The sequence below is a fragment of the Apium graveolens genome, chromosome 3, assembly GCF_009905375.1.
Source record: "Apium graveolens cultivar Ventura chromosome 3, ASM990537v1, whole genome shotgun sequence".
Lineage (NCBI taxonomy): Eukaryota > Viridiplantae > Streptophyta > Magnoliopsida > Apiales > Apiaceae > Apium > Apium graveolens.
The window spans coordinates 56,460,598-56,487,966 of NC_133649.1; the positions used below are offsets into that span (position 1 = coordinate 56,460,598).

The following is a 27,369-nucleotide window of genomic DNA, read 5'->3' on the forward strand; positions in this document are numbered from 1 at the left end:
TCAAATTTGATTTTGTGTTATGATTATTGTTGGCTTGGTTGCTTCCTTTTATTTTGTTTAATTGAATTGTTACCATAGTAAAAATTGTATGGCTTATAATCAACCAACAAATTCTTCCTATTTGGTCATGCTTATGTCATCCACTTATGTCATCTTCCCACACTTGTCTTCTTCTTGTTGGTGTGATGACATCATCATCACTAACCTCTTTGATTAACTCCTAATTACTTGGCTAATAATCGTTGATATGTTATACGGTTCGCTTAACTTTCGTTCTCGTTTATCGTTTGAGGGATCATGCTCGGGATCTTATTACTTGGGTTCCTTTAACCTTTCTCAATACATTATATTCATTTTATAATCCCCTCTTATAATTCTTGAATTTAAATCCTTTTTATCATGTTACCTTATACTCAATTCTTTCGGTATCTGGTGGATTTTCGGGAAAAATCAAAGTGTTCGAATTTGGATTCTGACGATCTTTACATACACTTATATACCATATAGAGTACTAATAAGATCTCAGAATAACAATAAAAGAACCTCTACAAAGTGAGGCATGAAAAGTTTTCTTATTCAGCATAATCAACAAAATCACTATTCATAAGGGTTACAAAAAGTCCAAAATTTTGGGGTTATTACAATCACTGTCATGCCCTCCACAGCTGGTGATGACTTTGAATATCTAAGTGGTGGTTCTGAAGACAATTTTGGGGATATGATGGTGAGGATGATGAAGGAGATTTCATGGACATGGGGGGAGAAACAGGCCCTAGCTCAAGCTGTTAGGTCACACAACACTATAGAAGGGGGTTGAATATAGTGTTTATACAATTAAATCGATTTATCAATACACGTATGTTAACAGTAATCAAGTATATTCAATATAATAAACTCTGTTACAATAGAATAGTTGTTCTATCTCATTGATGAACAATATCACTAAGAGCTGCTAGGTTACAATGTATAATCTTCCTCGTGAATGATAACACATATAGTGTAAACCCTAAGCTTTGTTTATATAGTACACAGTTACAAGATATCTTCTAATTGATATGGAATATAATTCTGTCTCCTAAAATATATCAATCAGATATTATCTTCTACAAGTCTTCTAGTCTTCTAACTCTTCATGCATATCTTCTATTGTTTTAGTCACGATCCTTTCCTGTAAATCAGCTGATTTCCTTATATGAAGTATCCGCACTTAAGTCCCGATATAAATCCTGACGACCTTAAGTTCTGACTTTAGTAAGTTCTGATTTCCAGTAAGTCTTGATATTAAGTTCTAAAACTAAACACAACAGATTAGACATGACATCTCAAATAAATCTAACAATCTCCCCCAACTTTTAAATTATGAAAAATATACAAGTTAATAGATTTGATGATGTCAAAAACATTGAAGTACAAATGCAATAAGAGTTTATTTAGACAACTAACTATAACTTACAGTCCTTGTAGCTTTTACCAATCTTACTGAGTCAATCTGAATCCAAAGTGATTCTTGACAAAGTTTGATATCAGCTTCTCTTCTGCATTCCTCAGGACTTGAGCTAATGTAGCTTTGACTTGCTTCATCTCTTCATCTTGACTTCCAATCTGGTAGATTGCAGTCCTAAGTGATGAGATATGATTTCTTTCCAATCCATCACCAAGTCTGGTTACTCTTGGATGAGATGAGTCTTCATTATAGCACAGACATTTCTCTTTCAGAATAACTTCAAGTTTAGCAGAATCCTTCTTCATTGGAATTTCACTTCCATCATCTTCAACTATATTTGGAATGAATTCTGTAACCCTTGATCCAGAAATTCTTGCTTTATCCCTTATGGTCTTCATTTTGAAATTTGACCATCTCCTAGTAATCTCAGACTTCATCTCCAAAAGATAATAAAAGAATTGAAGTTCTTTCAAAGATTTGTTCATCACTTCTGATTCTGACATTATGTATGTTCTTCCGTCTTCAAGAAATAGAATCAGTTTTTCTTTGACATTACTTTTATCATGAACATCTAGTACCAATTGAACAAATATAACCTTATCAAGGTGTTTCTGTGTAACTTCTTCAAGAGGTTTGTCAGTCAATAAGAATGGATCTCTTTTAAGTACTTCCACTCCTGTCTTGATCTTGGCTTCTTCAGAACCTAATCCAGCTCTGTCTCTTGCTTCTCTGGCTTTTAATCCAACAGTCATGAAATCAGATAACAATTGACTTTTCTTAGGAACTGATGGATTAACATTCTTCCATAGGAGTTTTCTCTTATCAGTAACTGTCAATTTGTTCAAATCAACTTGAGCTTTGTCGGAGGTTGATGTCTTGATGACTTGATCAGGATTTGTTATTTCTTCTATAGCTTTCTATTCTTCACTCTGAACAACTTGAGCTATGTCAGAGGTTGTCTTAGATTCTTCAGTTATCTTCCTTCTTTTCAGAGTTTCAACAGTTTCATCTACTGCAACAGCATCATCAAATACTTGAACCAGTTTACATACAGGTTTCATCAGGATTTGGGGAATCTTCATCTCCTGTGGTTTTGTTGGTTCATCAATCTTTCCTTTCCCTTTATCCTTGGGATCAATTTCAACTTGTGATCTTTCCTTGGGCTTTGAAGCCTCATAATTTGACCTTTCCTTGATCACAATGCCTTTACCTTAGGCCTTGGAGGTTTCTTTGCATCAGAAGCTTTAGACTTAAGATTTGTCTTCTCAGCTGCAAATCTAGCTTCTTCCTCCTTTAATGTCTCTAAATCCATTCTAGGATTTTGTTTGAGAAATAGTCTTCTTGCAATTTCTTCATCAAGTGTCCGAATCTTAGGATCTTTATAATAGACTGTAGTCTCTCTTACCTTGAGCTTCAGAGTTTGCAAAAACTTCTGAGAGTCTTGACTATCACCATGAATGAGAAGATCAGAACTTGATATCAGATTTTGATTATCAGAACTTGCTATCAGAGCTTGAGCATTTACAGCTTCAGAACTTGTCTTCTTCTACGTAGAAGATTTGCTAGAGTCAGAAATTAGTTTCCTTGAAGAAATTTTGATGTTTTGCCCTTGCCCTTGACCCTTGCTAGGGTTTCCCTGGTCATCTCCTTTATCATTCTTTTTCTTCAGTACTTGACTAGTTGAGCATTTGGACTTCACCACCTTCTCCCCCTTTTTGGCATCATCTGGTAGGAGTAAAGATAGAAGAAGTTCTACTGAATATTGGATTATATTCAGTTGAGCTTGTTGAGAGGCTTGATTCTGCAGGACCTCAGTCAGTTAGGCTTGTTGCTTTTCTTGAACCTTCTCAATATCCTCTACTTTCTCATGAATAGGTCTGATAAACCTGTTCTTGTCCATCATGATCATCAGGTCCAGCTTATCAGCATTTTCCTGTAGCTTATCGACCTTGGCATGAGTAATGGAGTGGTGACCTTGAAGGCTTTTAGTACTGAGAGCTGTGACTTTAAGTTGAGCTTTAAAATCAGAATTTTCATCAACTCATCAGCTTTAGCAATATGATCTGACAGAACTTTGGAGCTTGGAATGAAATCAGATTTATTCCACTTCTTGGTCCATTCAACTCCTCTATGAGTTTCTTCCCATGGAACAGTCTTGTTCAACAAACTTTTTAATCAGTGCCTCCTTTCCAAGAACTTGAGCTGGTGTGTTTACTGGAGCTGACTCTCCAGAACTTGCAAGAAACTCATTATCTTCTGACAACACAAGTGTGTGTGTGGCTATTGGAGATTCTGGTACAACTTCATCTGTTTCCACATTCATAATTGGAGTAGTTGGAACTTCAGCATTTATTGAGAAATAGGTGGAATTGTCACTTGTCCTTTTGGAGCTTCCAGAAACAGGGCAGATGGAATGATCAGCCTATGTATGTCAATCTCAGGACTTAATCCTGAATCTTTAACTTGAACATTTTCTTTTATTGGAGAGACAGGAGGTGTGATCACTGTATCTGAAACAGTGTCTTTAGCTTGAGGTGGAGGTGGCAAAGCTTCAATCACTATTGGTCTTGATGAGATCAATGATTCCTGATCCCCTTCCTCAGCTTCTGTAGCATCCTCAGATTGAGGTTGTGCCATATGCCTTTGTGCTCTCATTTTCTTAGATCTCCTGGATGGTGGAGGAGTTGCTTAAGCAGCATCAGAACTTGAAGTTCTTTTCTTCTTTGCAATACTAGAACCCTCAGCTTCAGTTTCCTTCTGAGAAATATCTTTTTCAGCTTCTACTGTCACAGGTTCGATGCATGAACCTGGACTTGCTCCTCTTCTTCATCAGACTCATCCCTTAGTATCATCCTTCTTCTCCTTGGTGGAGATTTAGGAACAGATTTTGCTCTTGAAGGTTTGGGTCTAGATGTTGTAGCAGATGGTTGTGGTTGAGAAGATTGTGCAGGTTGGAAATAAGTTCTGATGGTAGGCTGTGGTTGAGGTTGAGAGGATGGAGCTGGTTGTGTATTTGTTATAGGTGCTGATGGAGGTTGAGATGGTGCTACATCAGGATATATGGTATTTTATGTGAGAGGATCAGAATTTACTAAGAACTGTTTGACTGATTGAGGAATTTGGAAAGGTCTTAGTATAGTCTTCTTATTATCGGTAGATAGTAAGTCAGTGAAAGCCCTTTTGTGAAGTTCAAAGGGTTCAATTGTCTCACTAAAGTTTTGAGGTGAATCAGGACAATAGAAATTATAAATAAGTTGACAAAATCTAGCAAAATAGACTATATTGCTATCTTCTTTCATCCTATCACCAATAAACCCAAAAATAGCACTTGCATAATCAAAATATGTTTGATTCAAAAGGGCATACCCGATTTGCTGACTCATTATGGGTATAACATCAAAGTTTGAGCACTTGTTGGCAAAAGCTTTTATAATATAGTCAAAGAAAAAACTCCACTCCCTCCTGATGTGGGGTCTCTTCAATTGTCCCAGCTTTGTTAAAGACTTTTCATAGCCTAGATTTGCCATCATTTGTTAAAGAGCTGGCTCCTCAACTGATGAATTGAAAGTGCAATCTTCTGGCAAATGTAGTGCTTGTCGAACAGTTGACAAGGTCACCACATGCTAATCCTCCCCTGTTGTAAAAATAATACTTGGGGACCCAGCTCTTCCACCATCATCATAAACTCCAGACCGCCAAAACTCCAGAATCTGCTTGCCTGAGAGAGCCTGAGGTTGGGTCAGTGAATAGCCTATTTCACTTCGAGCAAGAAAGTCTTGGATGAAATGAAGTTCTGAAGGAGCCTCGTCGTTAGAAAGAATATCCATGTAGTTATTAGGAACAAACTTGGCTCCATCGTAGATTAGGTCTTTGGGTGCCATTTCTGTAAAAAAATAAGTGAGTAAATGTGTGTTCACAAGATGTTTGTTAAAATGCCTGTAAGAAAATCCGTCAGAGAATGTTAGAGAATGAGAGAGAGAATAAGAGAGATTAGAAAGTAAAAAAATAGTAGGTGAAAGGTTGTAATTTTTTTTAACTCTCTTATTTATACACCCCACGTGACAACGGCTAATTTTGTGAAGCAGAACAGACTTTTTACACCTGGCAGCATAGAAACAGTCAAAAAGTAATGAGTGGGCATGTTAAACGTGCAGTAATTATTGCTCACATGTTGTTACCAAAACAAACACGCAACCCATAAACCAAATGATTATCATTTTTTTTATCTCACTTAATTATTTTCTGACAAAATATAACTGTTACAGTATATACTAAAAAAATAAGCCAAGCAATTAAATAATGCCACGTAAGCATCAGAGTTTCCATCAGGATTTGCATCAGACTATTATCAGAATTTAACGATCATCAGAACATGGCTTCTGTACACAAAAAGTGAATGACTGTATCCGTGATTCTTTACACAAATACTGTAATATCCGGGATATATCGTGTAATTATTTTTGATATTAAATAATTATTATGTGTGCTCAATATCTATTCTGTGAGTTAATTGTTAAGTGTTATTTGTACTTGAATATTCAAAAATAATATTAATTGAGTATTTTAATTTTTATATGTCCAAAATAAAATATAGATAATTGTCATATCTTCCTAATTATTTTTATGTTGATTTATGGATTTATAAGAATCATATGAAATTTCTAAAATCTTTTTCCGGGTAATTAAAATCTATTTTATAAAAAACGGGAACCAACCGACGTCAACCATCGTTACGTTTTTGGAACCCGAAACTCTTCTGAGAACTCCTTCCTAACCTAATTGTAATATTCCGAGCATTTTCCATGTTTCGACTTTTTCGATCCGGCTTACGGTTTGTCCTACGCGGGTCCCGGCGCAACATTTTCGATACAATATTCGTTTCGGTAAATCAATAAAACCCGTATTTTCGATAAACGGGAGCTTTTTATTAAACTATCCCAATTATCACTTCGTAATACATGTAACCAGGCGCTGAGACCAAGACTGCAGTACAAATTATACTGATTTGGATAATTATCCCGAAAACCGATACCGTTTGGATCAGTTTTTACAAATAAACGTACCATTTTATATCCGGAATGATCCAACGGGATACTAATTTTCCGTAATTATAAATAGCCTTTTACCGTATTTTATTTCGTATCAAAATCATTTGCAGACAGATAATTATATAATTTTCAGAGAAAAGCCCTAATTTCTTAAAATTGTTCTAAGAATCAAACAGCAAAACGAAGGCGTTACCGATCTCTGTTTTCAAAGCTTGAGTAACCAAAACGAAGGATTTGAGGTGTTCTATCAGATTCCGAGCTTTACTTCACTGCAGAAATCAAGGTTATTTTTCTAAAAAATTATTTATTTTCGAATTTATTTTATTAAAAATATGAATTTTTGTTCGGATGATTATTTGTATGATTTGATGATTGCATGTTGTAGAGCTTGTTTTCCTGATGATTTTCATATGTCATACGTCTGATTTGGAGTTCAATAACATGTTCAAATTTGAGTTTAATTTTCGAATTTCAAAATTAGGGTTTATAACCCGTATGAATGTTCTTAATTGAAATTTGGGGGTTTCTTATTCTGTGATAGATTGATGTTGTGTTATAGTGGGTTGTGTTCTCTGTGAAATTTGCAATCTAGTCGTATAAGTTTCATGAACCACCGAGGTCTGTAGAGAAGGGAGTTGTGTTTTGAAGTTTTCCGATGTTCGCCGGAAACTGGAAAATTTCACGGCCAAATTCCGGCCAACTCAGGGATTGTTAGGATGAATTGATTGCATGGTTGTGTTCCTGATATTGTGTAGATGTGATCTGGAGGTATTGGTGGGGTGAGGACGCCGGGAACGTGTTCTCCGGCGAACCCGACTGTTTTCCGGCGAAGAGCTGGAAAATTACAGTTTGGTACCCCAACTTTTGAAAACGATGCAGTTAGGTCCCTGAGGTTTCCAGACTTTGCAAAAATTGGATTCCTGTTTTAAAAATGTTTAAAAATCATATTTCCTAATTATTTTTATTATAAAAATTCGTTTTTAATTTCTGAAAATTCTAAAAATTATTATTTTAATTCAGAAAATTATTTTTAATTCATAAATAAATCTAAATTAATTAGTTAATTAATTTCAGTTAATTTATAATTGATTAATTGGTCAATTAATTCGAAAATTAATTGATTACTTGATTTAATTAATTATTAATTGATTTTAATTAATTATTTAATTAGATTTAATTATTTAAAAATGATTTAAAAATTCTGAAAAATAGTTTCGAGCTTTAAAATATTATTCTAAATTATTTTCAAGGCTCGATAATTATTCTAAAATTGTTTCGGAGCCAGAATGGCCAACTGAACCCTGTTTATTAACCCGAAATTGATCCAACGACCCGTTTTAATTCCGAAAAATGTTTTAAAAATTATTTTAAATACCCGAAAGCACATTTATGACCCGAGACTTCTTTATAAATGATATGTCATTGATTATGTGATGTATTATGTGTTATACGTGACCTGTTGTTTGACTATCGGTCTATATAGTCGGTGTTTACTTCGTTATTGCATAGATTTCAATCCGTTAATCGGATTTGGGTAAAACGAAGGGTAGATAGAAGTGTGTGTTGAATAGAATCTTGTGAGTTGATGATTGATAGATGCTTATGATATGTGAGCAGAAAAGGCAAGACGTAGGAAAGGAAAACAGATAGTTGAAGAGTAAGACGGTTGTGATTGGAAGTGAGTGCAGAGTAGTAAACTAATACCAGGCAAGTGTTCTGAACTTTCTCGAGATATTGTAATTCTTGATAGTCTTGTTGACATTGCAAGTGCTTTGAAGCACGGAAACCTAAATCCTGATTTCAGTTATTGTTCTTGAGCCGTGAACCATATTCTTTCTAAGCCATTGATTATTGTATACCCAAACACGAATCACAAATCTACGATACTACTCCACAAATATATACCAACTAAATACTAGACACTGAACTGGATTACTATATACTCAATCCATGATATCTTATGCTTTGAAAGACCAGATCCTTGAAACCCTGAAATGTTGTTTCCTTTGTTATCCAATTTTTTTTTCATTACCCGGCATTCAAGCTTTGAAAGTACCTGGTTGATCCTTACAAGGATTGAAACCCTTCCATTGTTAAACATTTATTGTTGTTAATGATTTCGTTTATTGTTTATTATTGCATATTCTGTTATTATGTTAGAATTGGATTGTTTTTATAAAATTGTGGACCAGATTCATGGTCAGACCATATAATGGTCAAGTTAGGCCAATGTGTGCCTTGGATCCAGTAGTTAGAGCAATGTTGTGTGCCTTGCTCGGGGTTAGTGCGTGACTGATCAACAGCCTAACCTTGGTTTTTAAATTAAAAGTATAATATCCAATTCTAAATCATAATCCATTGTTCACTTGATATCATAAACATATTCACCTGATGATCATTATTCTCAGTTTCGTCATTGTGACTTGCTGAGCTAGTTAGCTCATTCGTGCGATGTTGTTTATATTCTTTCCAGTTAAAAAGGAACCAGTTGGTAAAGAGGATCCCCAGTCCAGCGCGAGAGCTAGGGGTTCAGGTTGAGAAAGCTGAGCTAGTAGGTTTCTTTTGGAATAATTTAAGTTTGTAATAATGTTTAATACTCAGTTTTGAGTTTGGAATGGTTGGGATTTGAACGGTTTGTAATGTATTAGTGTGTTTGGCTTGTGTGCATACTTTAACCTGTTGCGGTCCGTGGTGGTTAGTAAGTAGGGTCACTGCATATATTATTATTATCTTTATGATTGTTATAAGCAGGTTATAAATAAGGTGTGAGTGTGGACCCCAAACTTCTGACCCGGGTTTGGAGGGCGCCACAGGTTTGGTATCAGAGCTACAGGTTATAAGTCACTGACAGAAGCCTAGGTTAACGGGAATGGGTAGAGGAATAGGATTAGAAGTAAGGCATAGGATGATAGAACGTTGAGAGGTTGAGTGTTTCAGTATATCAGATATTAGTATAGTTCGTGTTATGGTACGAGATTCTTATATGGCGATATGATTTCAGATAGCAGTGATGGCCGACTCTTTTATTCCCGTATCAGCTGATCACTCGGAGCCTTCAGTTGGAGTGCCATCTTCAGATCCACGTCCTGTTGTTCCACCAGTGTTGGCTATATTACCTCCACCTGTGTTGCAGCCCGTACCATTGCAGGCTATTCCACCTCCAGGCGTGAGGCCACCTATCAGAGGACCCCCACCAGCTGATTCAGATTCCACTGGGCATTCAGTTGTGAGTGCCCCATTCCAGTCTACATTGCCCCCAGTTCCTTATTACCGGTATGAGGCTCTTCTATTGGAGCGTGATTCCTTGTTGGCTCAGATCAGAGAGTTACAGCATATCATCAGGACTACAGATGTTGATCGTGGTGTGAGGGAGCTTCGAGAGGAGATTTATGTAACACGGAGGGTTCTTGAAGCTAGGCTACATGGAGCTACACTACCTGGCAGAGGTCCTGATGCACTGATGGGCTGGGCTACTGAGGTGATGGAGGACTTTGAGAGGCTGGCAGGACCAGAGTTTCCTTGGAGCTGAGTTAAAGATTCAGAGATGGAGATGTTGAGCAGTGTTGTTATGGTTATGTAGTATGTACAGTAGTGTGTAGTGTGTATCAATAGACTTTTGAGTTGTATTTATAGACTAGCCATGCTGACTAGTGAGTAGGTTGTTGTACCCTTTTTGCTTTTACTTTCGAAGCATCTTTACGCTTGTACTACCCTAAAACTTTTGATCTATATATATCAGTACCTTTTTCCTTTCTAGCACTGTCATTTATTTTATTGCACCTGTTTTACCTTACCTTATTTATTGCACCAGTTATACCCTGTGATACCATGTACCCTGTTTTCCATAACTGTTTATATTCTGTAAAGAAGCATGCAATTTACTTAGTTACAACTGTTTTCAAAAAAAAGAGATATTCCTGTTTTACAAAACTTTTCTTTTATGCAAATATTTGATTCAAAAGCTAAATAAATTGATTGATTCTTTACAGAAAATGCCTCCTAAAAGAAATACCCGCACCAACACCCGGAATGAAGAAACCAACAACAACAATCAAGATGATACAAACCCGAATGTGAACCCAGGACCTATGGACCCAGCAATAGCCCAGATTCTTCAAATCTTGGCCCAACAAACAGTTCACCTAGCACAACAACAACAAAGACAGACCAATCCCCAGGTAACCTTCAAAACTTTTCAGGCAATAAACCCACCAGAATTCAAGGGTTCCTTAGAACCAATTGAAGCAAATGTTTGGTTAAAGGAAATAGAGAAGGCATTTGCCTTAGTGAAAGTAAAGGAAGAACAGAAGGTTGAGTTTGCAAGTTACTATTTGAAGAATGAGGCCACCTATTGGTGGGAAATGGTGAAGACATTAGAAGGCACAGATGTTATTAGTTGGGAAAGGTTCAAGGAATTGTTTTTAGAAAAGTATTTTCCTCAGTTTGTTCAGGATCAAATGGAGCTGAAGTTTTTAGAGTTAAAGCAAGGGAATATGACGGTAACAGATTATGAGGGGAAGTTTGAGGAATTGTCAAGGTATGTGCCGTCGTATGTTGATACTGATAGAAAGAAAGCTAAGAGATTCCAGCAAGGCTTGAAACCATGGATCAGAGGGAAGGTAGCTATTTTTGAATTGGATACCTATGCCAGGGTTGTACAGAAGGCTATGATCGCAGAGACAGAGAGTGAGATGTTCCAGAAAGATAAGGAAAACAAGAAAAGGAAAGTTGAGGGAAGTGAGGGTCAGTCACAAACAGGGAAGTTTCCAAATTTTAAGAAGGGCAAGTTTCAGCCAGGGAGAAATTTTAATTTCAGGAGACAAAATGCAGGAGACGGAGGCCAGGGCAATCGTCCAGCTAATGTGAATCAGCCGAATCAGTTGAGATTAACTTTTCCAGATTGTCAAGTTTGTGGAAAGAAGCATGGAGGAGTTTGTAACAAGTTGAATGTGGTATGTTTTAAATGCAACCAGAAAGGGCACTATTCAAGGGAGTGCCGAAATCAGCCAGCAAATAAGGATCAGCCTATCCGGAATCCAGTAGTGAAGGTTCCAGTCATTGGATTTACATGCTTTAAATGTGGGAAGCCAGGACATATGGCCAGGGATTGCAAGACACCAGCCCCAATTAATAATGCATTGAGAATTATGGGATCTACCCCAACAGTGAATGAGACTCCAAGGGCTAGAGTTTTTGACATGTCGGTGAAGGATGCGATCCAGGATACGGATGTCGTGGCAGGTACGCTTAATGTAAATTCTTTATGTGCCAAAGTGTTAATAGACTCGGGAGCAACTCGATTGTTTGTTTCACAAGATTTTGTTAGTAAATTAAATTGTCCAGTTGAGTGCTTAAATGAAATAATGACGGTGGAATTAGCAAATCAAGAACGTGTAACTGCGAACCAAGTTTGTGGAAATTGTGAGATTGAGATTTCTGGTAGTAAGTTTTGTGTAGATTTGATACCATTTAAGTTAGGAGAATTTGATGTGATATTAGGGATGGATTGGTTATCTAAGCATGATGCTCAGATAGATTGTCGAAATAAGAAAGTAATGGTGAAAACGCCAGACGAAAGAATAGTAACGTTCAAAGGTCAGAAACAAGTAAAGAAGTTGTTAACGATGATTCAAGCCAATAAGTTATTACGGCAAGGATGCGAGCATTTCGTAGCATATGTGATCGACAGAAGTCAGGAGTCAGCAAAACTTGAAGATATTCCAGTTGTAAATGAATTTCCAGATTTATTTCCCGACGAGTTACCATGACTTCCTCCAGATAGAGAAATTGAATTTGCGATCGACTTAGAACCTGGAACAGAACCAGTGTCCAAAGCCCCGTACAGAATGGCGCCTGTTGAGATGAAAGAGCTAGCAAGGCAATTGCAGGAATTGTTAGAGAAAGGAGTAATTAGACCCAGCGTATCCCCGTGGGGAGCCCCGGTATTATTTGTCAAGAAGAAAGATGGAAGCTTGAGACTGTGCATCGACTATAGGGAGCTCAACAAGCTGACAATCAAGAATAAGTATCCGTTACCCAGAATCGATGATCTGTTTGACCAATTGAAGGAAGCCAAGTACTTTTCCAAAATTGATTTAAGATCGGGATATCATCAACTAAAGATCAAGCCAGAAGATATACCAAAAATAGCTTTCAGAACAAGGTATGGGCATTATGAATTTCTAGTGATGTCTTTTGGATTGACCAACGCCCCAGCAGCATTTATGGACCTGATGAACAGAATTTTCAAAGAGTATTTGGATAAGTTTGTTATTGTGTTTATAGACGATATTTTAATCTATTCCAAGACGGAAGAGGATCATGCGGAACATGTGAGAACGGCTTTGGAGATTTTAAGGAAAAAGAAGTTATATGCTAAATTCTCGAAGTGTGAGTTTTGGCTACAAGAAGTTCAGTTCTTAGGACACATAGTCAGTAACGAAGGGATCAAAGTGGACCCGACAAAGATCGAGGCAATTACGAACTGGGAGAGACCGAGAACAGCCACTGAGGTAAGAAGTTTCTTGGGATTGGCAGGATATTATCGACGATTCGTTCAAAATTTCTCAAGGATTGCCACACCATTAACAAAGCTTACACGAAAGAATGAAAAGTTTATATGGAACGACAAGTGCGAAGAAAGCTTTCAGGAGTTGAAGCAAAGATTAATTACGGCACCTGTTTTGTCACTTCCAGACGATCAAGGGAATTTCATAATTTATAGCGATGCTTCTCATAAAGGATTAGGATGTGTTCTTATACAGCATGAAAAGGTGATTGCGTATGCGTCAAGACAATTGAAACCACACGAACAAAAGTATCCTACTCATGACTTGGAGCTAGCAGCTATAGTTTTTGCTTTGAAGATTTGGAGACATTATTTGTATGGAGAAAAGTGTGAGATTTTCACGGATCACAAAAGTTTGAAATATATATTTACCCAGAAGGAACTTAATATGAGGCAAAGGAGATGGTTAGAATTGATCAAGGATTATAATTGCTCGATTAATTATCATCCCGGTAAGGCGAACGTTGTAGCAGACGCGTTAAGTCGGAAAGAAAAGTTAAATGAGTTATCAGTACCTGAGGATATATATAAGGAATTTCAGAAATTGGAATTGGAAATTAAAGTTTGCAAACCCGAGGAAGCGAAAATGTATAATATGACTTTCCATCCGGAGTTGTTGAAGAAGATAAAGAAATGTCAGGAAAATATAATGGACCAAGATATAAATCGTTTGGTAGGTGAAGAATTATGCACGCAGAAGGATGATCAAGGCATTTTAAGATTTTCATCTAGAATTTGGATTCCACCGGTGACGGAGTTAAAGAATGAAATTTTACAAGAAGCACATAGTTCAAGATATTCCATCCATCCAGGGAGTACCAAAATGTACAGAGATTTAAAGAAGAATTATTGGTGGCTAGATATGAAGAGGGAAATTGCAGAATGGGTTAGCAAATGTTATACCTGTCAGAGAGTTAAAGCAGAGCATCAGAGACCAAGTGGATTGTTACAGCCATTGGAGATTCCAGAGTGGAAGTGGGAATATATTACTATGGATCTCATAGTTGGATTACCAAGGACAAGGGCTAATCATGATGCCATTTGGGTTATAGTGGATAGACTTACCAAGTCAGCTCATTTTCTGCCTATAAATGAAAGATTTTCGCTCGACAAGTTAGTCCATATGTACCTGAAAGAAATCGTAGTTCGTCATGGAGTTCCAGTGACTATCGTATCTGATCGAGATCCAAGGTTTAATTCAAGATTCTGGAAGAGTTTTCAAGAATGTTTGGGAACAAGACTGAATATGAGTACAGCTTATCACCCTCAAACGGATGGCCAAAGTGAAAGAACGATCCAGACAATCGAGGATATGTTACGTGTTTGTGCGATTGATTTCAAAGGAAGTTGGGACGAACATTTACCTCTGGTAGAGTTTGCTTACAACAACAGTTATCATGCCAGCATTGGAATGCCACCCTATGAAGCCCTTTATGGACGCAAATGTAGATCTCCAATATATTGGGATGAAGTAGGAGAACGTAAAATACTTGGACCTGAACTGGTACAGCAGACAAAGGAAGTTGTTGAACTTATCCAGAAAAGATTAACAGCCGCTCAAGATCGTCAGAGGAAATATGCAGACCAGTCAAGGAAAGACATGGAATTTGAAGAAGGAAGCTTGGTATTACTGAAAGTATCACCATGGAAAGGACTAACGAGGTTTGGAAAGAAAGGGAAGCTAAGCCCAAGATATGTCGGACCTTTTGAGATCCTAAAGCGCGTTGGCAAAGTAGCTTATGAATTGGCGTTACCTCCGCACATGGAGCACATTTACAATGTTTTTCATGTATCGATGCTCAAGAAATATAATCCAGACTCCAGGCATGTAATCGAATATGAGCCAATAGAGCTTCAGGCAGATTTATCATATGTAGAGAGTCCGATAGAGATTCTAGAGGCAAGAGAGATAGTATTGAGAAATAAAGTGGTAAAGTTAGTAAGAGTATTGTGGAGAAACCCAAAGGTTGAAGAGTCAACCTGGGAGTTAGAAAGTGATATGAGAGAAAAGTACCCTCATTTGTTTTCTTAGGAGATTCTGAGGACAGAATCCTTTTAAGGGGGGAAGGATGTAATATTCGGGATATATCGTGTAATTATTTTTGATATTAAATAATTATTATATGTGCTCAATATCTATTCTGTGAGTTAATTGTTAAGTGTTATTTGTACTTGAATATTCAAAAATAATATTAATTGAGTATTTTAATTTTTATATGTCCAAAATAAAATATAGATAATTGTCATATCTTCCTAATTATTTTTATGTTGATTTATGGATTTATAAGAATCATATGAAATTTCTAAAATCTTTTTCCGGGTAATTAAAATCTATTTTATAAAAAACGGGAACCAACCGACGTCAACCGTTGTTACGTTTTTGGAACCCGAAACTCTTCCGAGAACTCCTTCCTAACCGAATTGTAATATTTCGAGCATTTTCCATGTTTTGACTTTTTCAATCCAGCTTACGGTTTGTCCTACGCGGGTCCCAGCGCAACATTTTCGATACAATATTCGTTTCGGTAAATCAATAAAACCCGTATTTTCGATAAAAGGGAGCTTTTTATTAAACTATCCAAATTATCACTTCGTAATACGTGTAACCAGGCGCTGAGACCAAGACTGCAGTACAAATTGTACTGATTTGGATAATTATCCCGAAAACCGATACCGTTTGGATCAGTTTTTACAAATAAACGTACCATTTTATATCCGGAATGATCCAACGGGATACTAATTTTTCGTAATTATAAATAGCCTTTTACCGTATTTTATTTCATATCAAAATCATTTGCAGACAGATAATTATATAATTTTCAGAGAAAAGCCCTAATTTCTTAAAACTGTTTTAAGAATCAAACAGCAAAACGAAGGCGTTACCGATCTCTGTTTTCAAAGCTTGAGTAACCAAAACGAAGGATTTGAGGTGTTCTATCAGATTCTGAGCTTTTTTTCACTGCAGAAATCAAGGTTATTTTTTTAAAAATTTATTTATTTTCTAATTTATTTTATTAAAAATATGATTTTTTGTTCGGATGATTATTTGTATGATTTGATGATTGCATGTTGTAGAGCTTGTTTTCCTAATGATTTTCATATATCATACGTCTGATTTGGAGTTTAATAACATGTTCAAATTTGAGTTTAATTTTCGAATTTCAAAATTAGGGTTTATAACCCGTATGAATGTTCTTAATTGAAATTTGGGGGTTTCTTATTCTGTGATAGATTGATGTTGTGTTATAGTGGGTTGTGTTCTCTGTAAAATTTGCAATCTAGTCGTATAAGTTTCATGAACCACCGAGGTCTGTAGAGAAGGGAGTTGTGTTTTGAAGTTTTCCGATGTTCTCCGGAAACTGGAAAATTTCACGGCCAAATTCCGGCCAACTCAGGGATTGTTAGGATGAATTGATTGCATGGTTGTGTTCCTGATATTGTGTAGATGTGATCTGGAGGTATTGGTGGGGTGAGGACGCCGGGAACGTGTTCTCCGGCGAACCCGACTGTTTTCCGGCGAAGAGCTGGAAAATTACAGTTTGGTACCCCAACTTTTGAAAACGATGCAGTTAGGTCCCTGAGGTTTCCAGACTTTGCAAAAATTGGATTCCTGTTTTAAAAATGTTTAAAAATCATATTTCCTAATTATTTTTATTATAAAAATTCGTTTTTAATTTCTGAAAATTCTAAAAATTATTATTTTAATTCAGAAAATTATTTTTAATTCATAAATAAATCTAAATTAATTAGTTAATTAATTTCAGTTAATTTATAATTGATTAATTGGTCAATTAATTCGAAAATTAATTGATTAATTGATTTAATTAATTATTAATTGATTTTAATTAATTATTTAATTAGATTTAATTATTTAAAAATGATTTAAAAATTCTGAAAAATAGTTTCGAGCTTTAAAATATTATTCTAAATTATTTTCAAGGCTCGATAATTATTCTAAAATTGTTTCGGAGCCAGAATTGGCCAACCGAACCCTGTTTATTAACCCGAAATTGATCCAACGACCCGTTTTAATTCCGAAAAATGTTTTAAAAATTATTTTAAATACCCGAAAGCACATTTATGACCCGAGACTTCTTTATAAATGATATGTCATTGATTACGTGATGTATTATGTGTTATACGTGACCTGTTGTTTGATTATCGGTCTATATATTCGGTGTTTACTTCGTTATTGCATAGATTTCAATCCGTTAATCGGATTTGGGTAAAACGAAGGGTAGATAGAAGTGTGTGTTGAATAGAATCTTATGAGTTGATGATTGATAGATGCTTATGATATGTGAGCAGAAAAGGCAAGACGTAGGAAAGGAAAACAGATAGTTGAAGAGTAAGACGGTTGTGATTGGAAGTGAGTGCAGAGTAGTAAGCTAATACCAGGCAAGTGTTCTGAACTTTCTCGAGATATTGTAATTCTTGATAGTCTTGTTGACATTGCAAGTGCTTTGAAGCACGGAAACCTAAATCCTGATTTCAGTTATTGTTCTTGAGCCGTGAACCATATTCTTTCTAAGCCATTGATTATTATATACCCAAACACGAACCACAAATCTACGATACTACTCCACAAATACATACCAACTAAATACTAGACACTGAACTGGATTACTATATACTCAATCCATGATATCTTATGCTTTGAAAGACCAGATCCTTGAAACCCTTAAATATTGTATCCTTTGTTATCCAATTTTTTTTTCATTACCCAGCATTCAAGCTTTGAAAGTACCTGGTTGATCCTTACAAGGATTGAAACCCTTCCATTGTTAAACATTTATTGTTGTTAATGATTTCGTTTATTGTTTATTATTGCATATTCTGTTATTATGTTAGAATTGGATTGTTTTTATATAATTGTGGACCAGATTCGTGGTCAGACCATATAATGGTCAAGTTAGGCCAATGTGTGCCTTGGATCCAGTAGTTAGAGCAATGCTGTGTGCCTTGCTCGGGGTTAGTGCGTGACTGATCAGCAGCCTAACCTTGGTTTTTAAATTAAAAGTATAATATCCAATTCTAAATCATAATCCATCGTTCACTTGATATCATAAACATATTCACCCGATGATCATTATTCTCAGTTTTGTCATTGTGACTTGCTGAGCTAGTTAGCTCATTCGTGCGATGTTGTTTATATTCTTTCCAGTTAAAAAGGAACCAGTTGGTAAAGAGGATCCCCAGTCCAGCGCGAGAGCTAGGGGTTCAGGTTGAGAAAGCTGAGCTAGTAGGTTTCTTTTGGAATAATTTAAGTTTGTAAAAGTTTGTAATAATGTTTAATACTCAGTTTTGAGTTTGGAATGGTTGGGATTTGAACGCTTTGTAATGTATTAGTGTGTTTGGCTTGTGTGCATACTTTAACCTGTTGCGGTCCGTGGTGGTTAGTAAGTAGGGTCACTGCATATATTATTATTATCTTTATGATTGTTATAAGCAGGTTATAAATAAGGTGTGAGTGTGGACCCCAAACTTCTGACCCGGGTTTGGAGGGCGCCACAAATACTGACTAGTTTCTTCAGAGTTTAATCATCAGAACTTTCATCAGAACTTGTCCTCTGAATTTATGCAAATAATACTTAACTATTTGTCAAAAATAACTTAATCACCACAGTAATTTCCATCATTCATATGGAGTGAGAGTGTGTGCATTTATAAATAATCAGATAAAGATTAAAGTCTGATAAACTTCAGATATCTTAGAAATAAGGCATAACTAAGAAAAATGCTTAAAATCTGTCTTTAACTTTGAAGTCTACTATAGATTAAATTTATGCAAGAGTCCACCTCAACTGTTTGTGCTCATTTTATGCATCTTTTGACATTCTTTTTATAGTGGCTTCTCAGTATAAATGAGTCACAACTTCTATCAGAATTTATGCTATTATCAGAGTATTTCTCCAGTAATCAGAGGATGTAAAAAGTTACCAAGAAAAATTTATTTGCTTTTCAAATGCATATAACTTAATTCCAACAATGCACTTGGGTCTTCCCTTTCCCATATTTACTCTAGATCTCAAAGGAGTGCCTGACTTCAATTTTTCTTTTGTTTTGTTTTCTTCAGATAAGTGAGGCTTATCAAACATGTAGTTCATCCTTAAGATTTACTGACATCATAATTTGATAGATAAGAAGCAATAATCTAGTTTGAGATTTAGTAATAAGATACACAGAGTAAATTTGACTAAGATCAAAATTAGAATTTGCTTGTGTTATGGATTTCCACATAAATAACTAATTCAAACATGGGATACACAGTTTTTTAAAGACTACTAAGTCAGCATCTAAAAATAATCCTCATTGGATTGAATAGTCACTGAACATTCAAAACACTATCAGAGTATATAGAATCACATCAGATAACAATCAATATTTAATATATTACAATTTAAGCACAGATTACATGGAGATAAGAAAATCTGTAAACACTGATCATAGAGTCTGATGCATGAGAACAAAAACTAAACAGATTTTGAGAAAGAACCGGAAACCATTCCAAGTTCATTTACCATTCTTGTAAAGGTAGCTTCACATAGTGGTTTTGTGAAGATATCTGCTAGTTATTGATCTGTTGGGACAAAATGCAATTCCACTGTACCTTCCATCACATGTTCCCTTATGAAATGGTACCTAATCCTGATGTGCTTTGTAATTGAGTGTTGAACTGGATTACCTGTCATAGCAATAACACTTTGATTATCACAGTAAATGGGTATTTTAGAAAATTCTAACTCATAGTCCAGTAGCTGATTCTTCATCCAAAGAATCTGTGCACAACAGCTTCCTGTAGCAATATATTATGCTTCTGCAGTTGATGTGGAAATTGATTTCGGTTTCTTGCTAAACCAAGAAACCAATCTGCCTCCTAGAAATTGACAGCTTCCACTAGTGCTTTTCCTGTATATTTTGCATCCTGCAAAATCTGCATCTGAGTAACCTATTAGCTTAAAATCTGATTCCATAGTATACCAGAATCCTAGATCAGCTGTACCCTTGAGGTACTTGAAAATTCTTTTCACAACTATTAGATGAGGTTCTCTTGGATCAGCCTGAAATCTTGCACAAAGACAGGTAGCATACATGATATCAGGTCTACTTGCAGTTAAATAGAGTAAAGAGCCAATCATACCCTTGTAGTTAGTAATATCTACTAATGCTCCAGTATCTTTATCTAACTTGGTGGCAATGGCCATGAGAGTTGTTGCAGTTGAACTGTCTTGCATTCCAAACTTCTTAAGTAAATTTTTGGTGTACTTGGATTGATTTCTGAAAGTACCTTCTTCAGTTTGCTTGACTTGAAGTCCCAGAAAATATCTAAGTTCTCCCATCATACTCATTTGATATCTTGACTGCATTAACTTGGAATATCTTTCACAAAGTTTTGTATTTGTAGAGTCAAAGATGATATCATCAACATATATATGTACAAAAAGTAAGTCATTTCCATGGTTGAGATAGAAAAGTGTTTTATCAATTGTGCCTCTGGTAAATCCACTTTTCAGAAGGAATTGAGCTAAAGTCTCATACCATGCTCTTGGAGCTTGCTTAAGGCCATAAAGTGCTTTGTCAAGCCTGTAGACATGGTTTGGAAATTTTGGATCTACAAAGCCTGGAGGTTGTTCAACATATACCTCTTCTTCTAATTCTCCATTGAGAAAAGCACTTTTCACATCCATTTGAAAGACTTTGAACTTCTTGTGAGTAGCATAAGTCAAAAAGATCCTTATGACTTCCAATCTAGCAACTGGAGCAAATGTTTCATCATAGTCAATACCCTCCTGTTGAGAGTAACCTTTAGCAACCAGCCTTGCTTTGTTCCTTGTAATTATGCTATCACTGTCAGTTTTGTTTCTGAACACCCATTTTGTGCCAACAATTGATCTGTTCTTTGGTCTTGGCACTAGGGTCCAGACTTTATTTCTTTCAAATTCATTTAACTCTTCCTGCATTGCTTGCACCCAATCAGCATCTTGAAGAGCTTCATCCACTTTCTTTGGTTCAGTCTGAGATAGAAAGGAATGATAGAGACATTCATTTGATGTTGTTCTAGTTCTGACACCTGCTTCAGGATCTCCAATTATTAAGTCAGGTGTGTGTGTGATTTAGTCCACTTCCTTGCAGATGGAAGTTCATTTCTAGAACTGGATCCTCCCCCATGATCCATGTTGTCTCCATCAGCATTTTCTGATGCTCCCCCTGAAGTTATGCTCTCTGAAATTTCAGAATTTGAGTTGAATTCTTCAGGAATTGAAGAATCAGAGTTTCCAGAATTATCAGAGTTTGGCTCATCAGAACTTGATGGATCAGAACTTGAAGAACCATGGACAGGTTCTGATGCTTCTTGAGAGTCTTGATATCTGGTAGGATCATTAGTTTTCTCCCCCTGAACAGGTGCATTTTCCCTTGGAGTAGTTACCACAGCTTCAATGACATCAGAATTTAACCCGTCAGAACTTGCAGGATCAGGATTTAGGTCATCAGAATTTACAGAATCGGAATTTAAATCTCCATTTTCAAATCTCAGCTGATCATGATCATTGAAATCTTCAAGTCCAGTAATCTTTTTATCATCAAAAGATACATTGATAGATTCCATGACAACTCTTGTTCTTAAATTATAGACTCTAAAGGCTTTTGTGGAAAGTGGATATCCAACAAAAATTCCTTCATCAGCTTTTAAATCAAATTTTGACAGCTGTTCAGGATGAGTCTTAAGAACAAAACACTTGCATCCAAATACATGAAAGTATTTCAGGTTTGGCTTCTTTTTCTTCACCATCTCATATGGTATTTTTCCATGCTTGTTTATGAGTGTAGCATTCTGTGTAAAACAAGCAGTCTACACAGCTTCAGCCCAAAAGTAGGTTGGTAGCTTTGCTTCATCAAGCATAGTTTGTGCAGCTTCAATGAGAGTCCTATTCTTTCTTTCTACAACTCCATTTTGCTGTGGAGTTCCAGGTGCAGAAAATTCCTGCTTTATTCCATGCTCTTTGCAGAACTTTTCTATGATTGAATTCTTGAACTCAGTGCCATTATCACTTCTTATTATTTTAACGGAATCTTTGACCAACTTATCCAGCTGTCTGACATGATCAGTTAGAGTAGATGCAGTTTCATTCTTCTTGTGCAAGAAATACACCCAAGTGTATCCTGTGAACTCATCCACTATAACCATAACATATTTCTTCTTTGTAATAGACATGGCATTGGCTGGACCAAATAGATCAACATGTAGTAAGTGATAAGGCTCTAGAATTGAGGATTCAGTTTTGCTCTTGAATGAAGATTTTCTTTGTTTTGCCTTTTGACATGAATCACAAAGACCATCAGGAGCAAATACTGATTTTGGCAGTCCTCTTACAAGATCGTTTTTTCTAGCTCATTTATATTGTTGAAATTTAAATGAGAGAGTCTCTTGTGCCAATTCCAGATTTCTTTAATTGATGCTCTACTCAACAGACAGATTGCAGAACCATCAGAGTTTGTTGAAAGTCTGGCTTCATATGTTACCATGTCTGTAACCTTTCAGAACCACTTTGCCTGTAGAATTACCTACAATTTCACAGTGTTCTTCAAAGAAATCCACATGATAACCTCTGTCACAGATTTGACTCACACTTAGCAGATTGTGTTTAAGTCTTGAGACAAGAGTTACTGATTTAATGATGACATTCCCAAGATTGATATTGCCATATCCCAGAGTCTTTCCCATGTTGCCATCTCCATAAGAAACTCCTGGGCCAGCTTTCTCCATAAAGTCTGATAGCATGGCTTCATTTCCAGTCATATGTCCTGAACATCCACTGTCCAGAACTAGGATGTTTTTCCTGTTTCCCTACAATCATAAAGACCACTATTGGTTAGTTTTAAGGACCCAGACTTGCTTGGATCCTTTGGCCTTTTTAAGTTTGTTAGCATTTGCGGCGGATTTAATTTCAGAGTTTATACTAACTTGCTTTTTATCAGACTTTATATCAGACTTTATATCAGACTTTATATCAGACTTTGCATCAGAATTTATACTAGAAAGAATTACACTAACTTTCTTCAAAGAATGTTTTATTTGATAATAATCATAGTACAAACTATGATATTCCTTATAAGTATAAATAGAATGCCATAAACTACCACAATGAAAACAAGGATTTTGTGGTTTAAACCTAACAGACTGACGCTTAACTCCTGATCTTGGAGGTAAAGAATTTATATCTTTATTTTTCCTACAAAAAGAAGCAAGATGGTTAGAGTTTCCACAGTTATAGCATTTCTTTTTAGGAGCATTAGGAACAGGCATATAATTATTGCTTTTATTCACACCTTCCTTTCCATTCCTATTTTTCCTAACTTCCTTGACCTTGTTCATATTTCTAATCTCTTTCAGCTTATGTTTAAGTTGTTTCTTTGTCATTAAACCTATATTTACTGAAGCTGGTTTGTCCTGTTTTAATTTGTCAGAAGTTGAATTTTCTTTGACTTCTGTTTTAGAATCAGACTTTGACACATCAGTTTTTGCTACAAATTTAATAGGATTAACTTTAGGCTTTTCAGCTTTCTTGGTAAAGTTTGATTTAGATGACACAGTTTCCTTTTCTTCCTTATCATCTAAGTAACCTAGACCTTCCTTCCAATTTCCATTTTCTAAGATTTTCTGAGTTGTTCTTCTAGAGTTAGTCCAAGTTTTGATTATCTCCTTTTCCTTTTCCAGTTCAGATTTAAGAGATTTATTCAATTTTAGCACTTCATCTCTAACATACAAAGCCTCATCTATTTCTTTCTAAGTTTGATGGAACATAACTAACTCTTTTTCTAAATAGTCATTTATGTTTCTAAGAGCAAGACTTTCAGATATTAATCTTTCATTTGTTAAAGTCTGATCTCTAAAACTAATGAACATGGTTTTCAGATATAATCTTAGCTCAGAAATATCATCAGTATGAAAAGCAAGAGTTGATTGAGGTACCTTTAATTCAGCAGCATCAGTACTGCTATCAGCATTTTTCATCAAGGCATAGTTCACCTCATCTTCAGAATCTGAAGTGTCTGCCCAGTTTTTCTTCTTTATGATAAGTGCATGTCCTTTATCACCTTTTCCTTTCTTGCAGTTAGGAAAGATCTGGCCTCTTTCACCACAATTGTAGCATTTGATATTTGAGTTGTCTCCTCTGTCAGACTTTCCTCCTTTGCCTTCAGACTTTCTGAACCCTTTCTTTTCAAAACTTCAACCTTTTCTTGAAAACTTCTTGCCCTTTCTGAATTTCTTGTAGGCAATCTTTGTGATACCCTTCACCATAAGAGCACATAGTTGCATCATCTCTGCATCAACATCAACTTTAGATAAATTTTCAGATTCTGAATCATCATCATCAGAATATGATGACTCTGAATCAGAATGTATGATGAGATCCTTTCCTTTGCCCCTCTTTGAGACAACCACTTTAGGAGATTCCTCCTCAGCTTTAAGAGCAACTGTCTTTGACTTTCTTCCATGCCTTTTGCTCCTTTGATCCATCTCAAGTTCATGAGTCTTGAGCATACCATAGATTTCATCAAGAGTAGTTTCAGCAAGGACATAGTTGTCTCTTATGGTAGTAGACTTCAAATCCCAATTTTCAGGAAGAGCTAAAAGGAAATTTAGATTTGAATCTTCAAGATCATATTTCTTATCCACTAGTGACAGATCATTTAAGAGTTTGGCAAACCTGTCATATAAACCAGTAAATGACTCATCAGCTTTTGAGTCAAAGTGCTCATACTCTTGTGTGAGTATAGTCTTCCTATTCTTTTTGATTGCATCAGTTCCCTGGCATCTTGTCTCCAAAGCATCCCATATCTCCTTTGCAGTGTTGCATCCAATTACCCTGTTTGACATGACATTGTCAATTACACTATGCAGCAGATGCCTTACCCTATCAAAAAGTAATTTAAATCCGGTTCTATGATTTTTAAATCATAAATAAACCCTTTAATAAATAGTAAATAATTAAATGATAATCAAAAAATAATTAAATCTCGAAGGAGTTTACTTTTAAAAGAATAAAATAATATTCCTCAACTAATTTATATTTAATACATTAATAACTTTAATATTTAATTGAGATTGAAGTAAATATTTACTGGAAAATACTTATCCCTAATAAATGAATAGTAAGTAAATATTTCTTGTCCAAATGATAAAGTATAGTTGAGGGAATACGATCTTTGGAAATCGTTTTAATAAAGCTCGAGGTGTTTAATATTGGTAAGTGGACGTTGAGTCCCTTTAAAACGTACTACTATGGACTTGTAATCGTCCTATAATATCACCGGAATGATTCCCGGGTTTTTATCTTGAAATCCCGACCGACTCTCGGTCTTATTATAATACGTCACGCTTATAGCGGAATTAAACATTTCACGATATATACTTATCGTACAACATCGCTATATCATGCGAAAATTCAATAACTACGTATCATGGCAAACATGGTACTTAAGCAATGATAATAAAACAATCCTTTCACAACACAACAGTAAATGGGATTGGGTTCGTAAACTTGCCTGGGTATCTCGAGGTGGAGGATGCTCTAGGTTCCGCTCGGAAATCTATAATCATGAACACAATTCATTTCGTTAGGTCCCGTTCTAATTTACGACTACCCGCACTCATGCGCTAATTAATATGCACCCTGTCAACTTATTTTATCCTTATTATTCCTTTAAGTCCTTATTCACATCATGGTCGCTTCCTTTTTCAAAGTATCTTAAGTTCATTTTCGTTTTCGTCGTCGGCTCCACTTATGGATTCTACGGTTTCTAATCGCGCGGTCTCGTCTCCGATATTTTTATAAAATTGAAAAATGATTATTTTCACTTGAAATTTTTATAGAAGTTAGGAAACTCAAAATACTACTCTCTGTAAAAATTTCGTGATTTATGAACATTCTTAAGTCGATTTTTTTTATTTTCAAAGTTCATAATTCGTAGCAGTTTTTGTCACGTAAATCACTTTTAGTAAAACGGCCATAACTTTTTATCCGTAAATCGAAATAAAGAGATTCAAGCGCCTAAACGATCCTTATAAAATTTCCTATCATAATAAAGGGTTATGTTTCAATAAACTACAGTTTACATCTTCCGACGTTCTGCAGAAACTTAAAGTTACGTTTTGTTCGTTTTAACGAGATTACGTTTACGATCGGAGTTTCGTTTACACCTTAAATCTTTATACTACCACCAACAATCATAATATCATCATCAACACACTAACTCCTCTCAAGAACATCATATTATTGATTCAACAACAATCAACCTTAAATCTACTTAACTAAACATCAAGATCTTAACAATATCACCACTAAAACTAGGTTTATAACTACATACTAAAAGGATCTTGCAATTGAATCTTAAATAAAGTTGGGTCAAAGATTTTTACCTTTATTGAAAGCTTGAGATGTGTTCTTGATGATGGTGAAGTCTTGGGAGTGCTTGGTATGGTTTTTGGAACCTAAAACCACCATTGAAAGCAAGAAACCAAAGAAGAGTTACTATTCATACTATTCATTCTTAACTTTCTTGATTTTATTTCACCCATCAAACCTTAATAAAAAGAGATAAAGATTTATCTTACCTTGGTTTGGTTGTTAGAAAGCTTGAGAATTAATGGGAGGATTTAACCATTGCTAGAACTTGAGGTTTTGAATTTGATTTCTCTTGTTTTTAGGAAGGGGCCGAATGAAGCTTGATAAAGAAGTGGGGAGAGAGTTTTTATGCTTGCTTCTAGGAAATTATGTTGGTGATATCTTATATTGATTTGATATTCTCTAGTTTAGAATCCTAGGTTTATTCTTGTTGCCAAATCCATGGACAAATCTAACTAGCTTCCAAGTTTACAAGCTAAGCTACTTGTTTTAGCTTCCTTAGCTCACTATTTCATTAACCTTGATTGATCATCCTATATCTAGATCACTATTTGATAAAGTAACCATGGTTACTTTCTTACCATGGTTAGTTAGTGAGTTACGTTTATTTAATCATTTACGCGTTCGCTCGGTCGCTTTAACGTTTTCGTAATACTTCCCCGTAAATGGTTCGTGACGTAACTCCTTTCGTATTTATTCCTTATGTTTTGAATTATCATACTTGGATATAAATCCGTAGGGTTTTAATCTTGTAATTATATTGTGATTCCCGTATGTTGGGTCCCAATGTGTTTGTAGAAGGGGGGTTGAATACAAACAGTACCAAATAATCGAATAAAATGCGGAATAAAAAATGTGAAACAAAATTCAAGTTAAATAAAAATATTATTAAACTTGAAA

At 35.6% G+C, this 27,369-nt stretch overlaps 1 protein-coding gene across 1 annotated transcript in view; it reads left to right on the plus strand.

Moving 5' to 3' along the window:
* The window catches only part of LOC141714233 (uncharacterized), a 114,906-nt gene that overhangs the window by 24,715 nt on the left and 62,822 nt on the right, over positions 1-27,369 (plus strand). Inside the window, exons 5-7 of the mRNA XM_074517765.1 lie at positions 12,271-13,728; positions 13,873-14,222; positions 14,601-14,888. Coding sequence (XP_074373866.1) covers positions 12,271-13,728; positions 13,873-14,222; positions 14,601-14,888 — 2,096 coding nt within the window. The remainder of the gene's footprint in view (positions 1-12,270; positions 13,729-13,872; positions 14,223-14,600; positions 14,889-27,369) is intronic.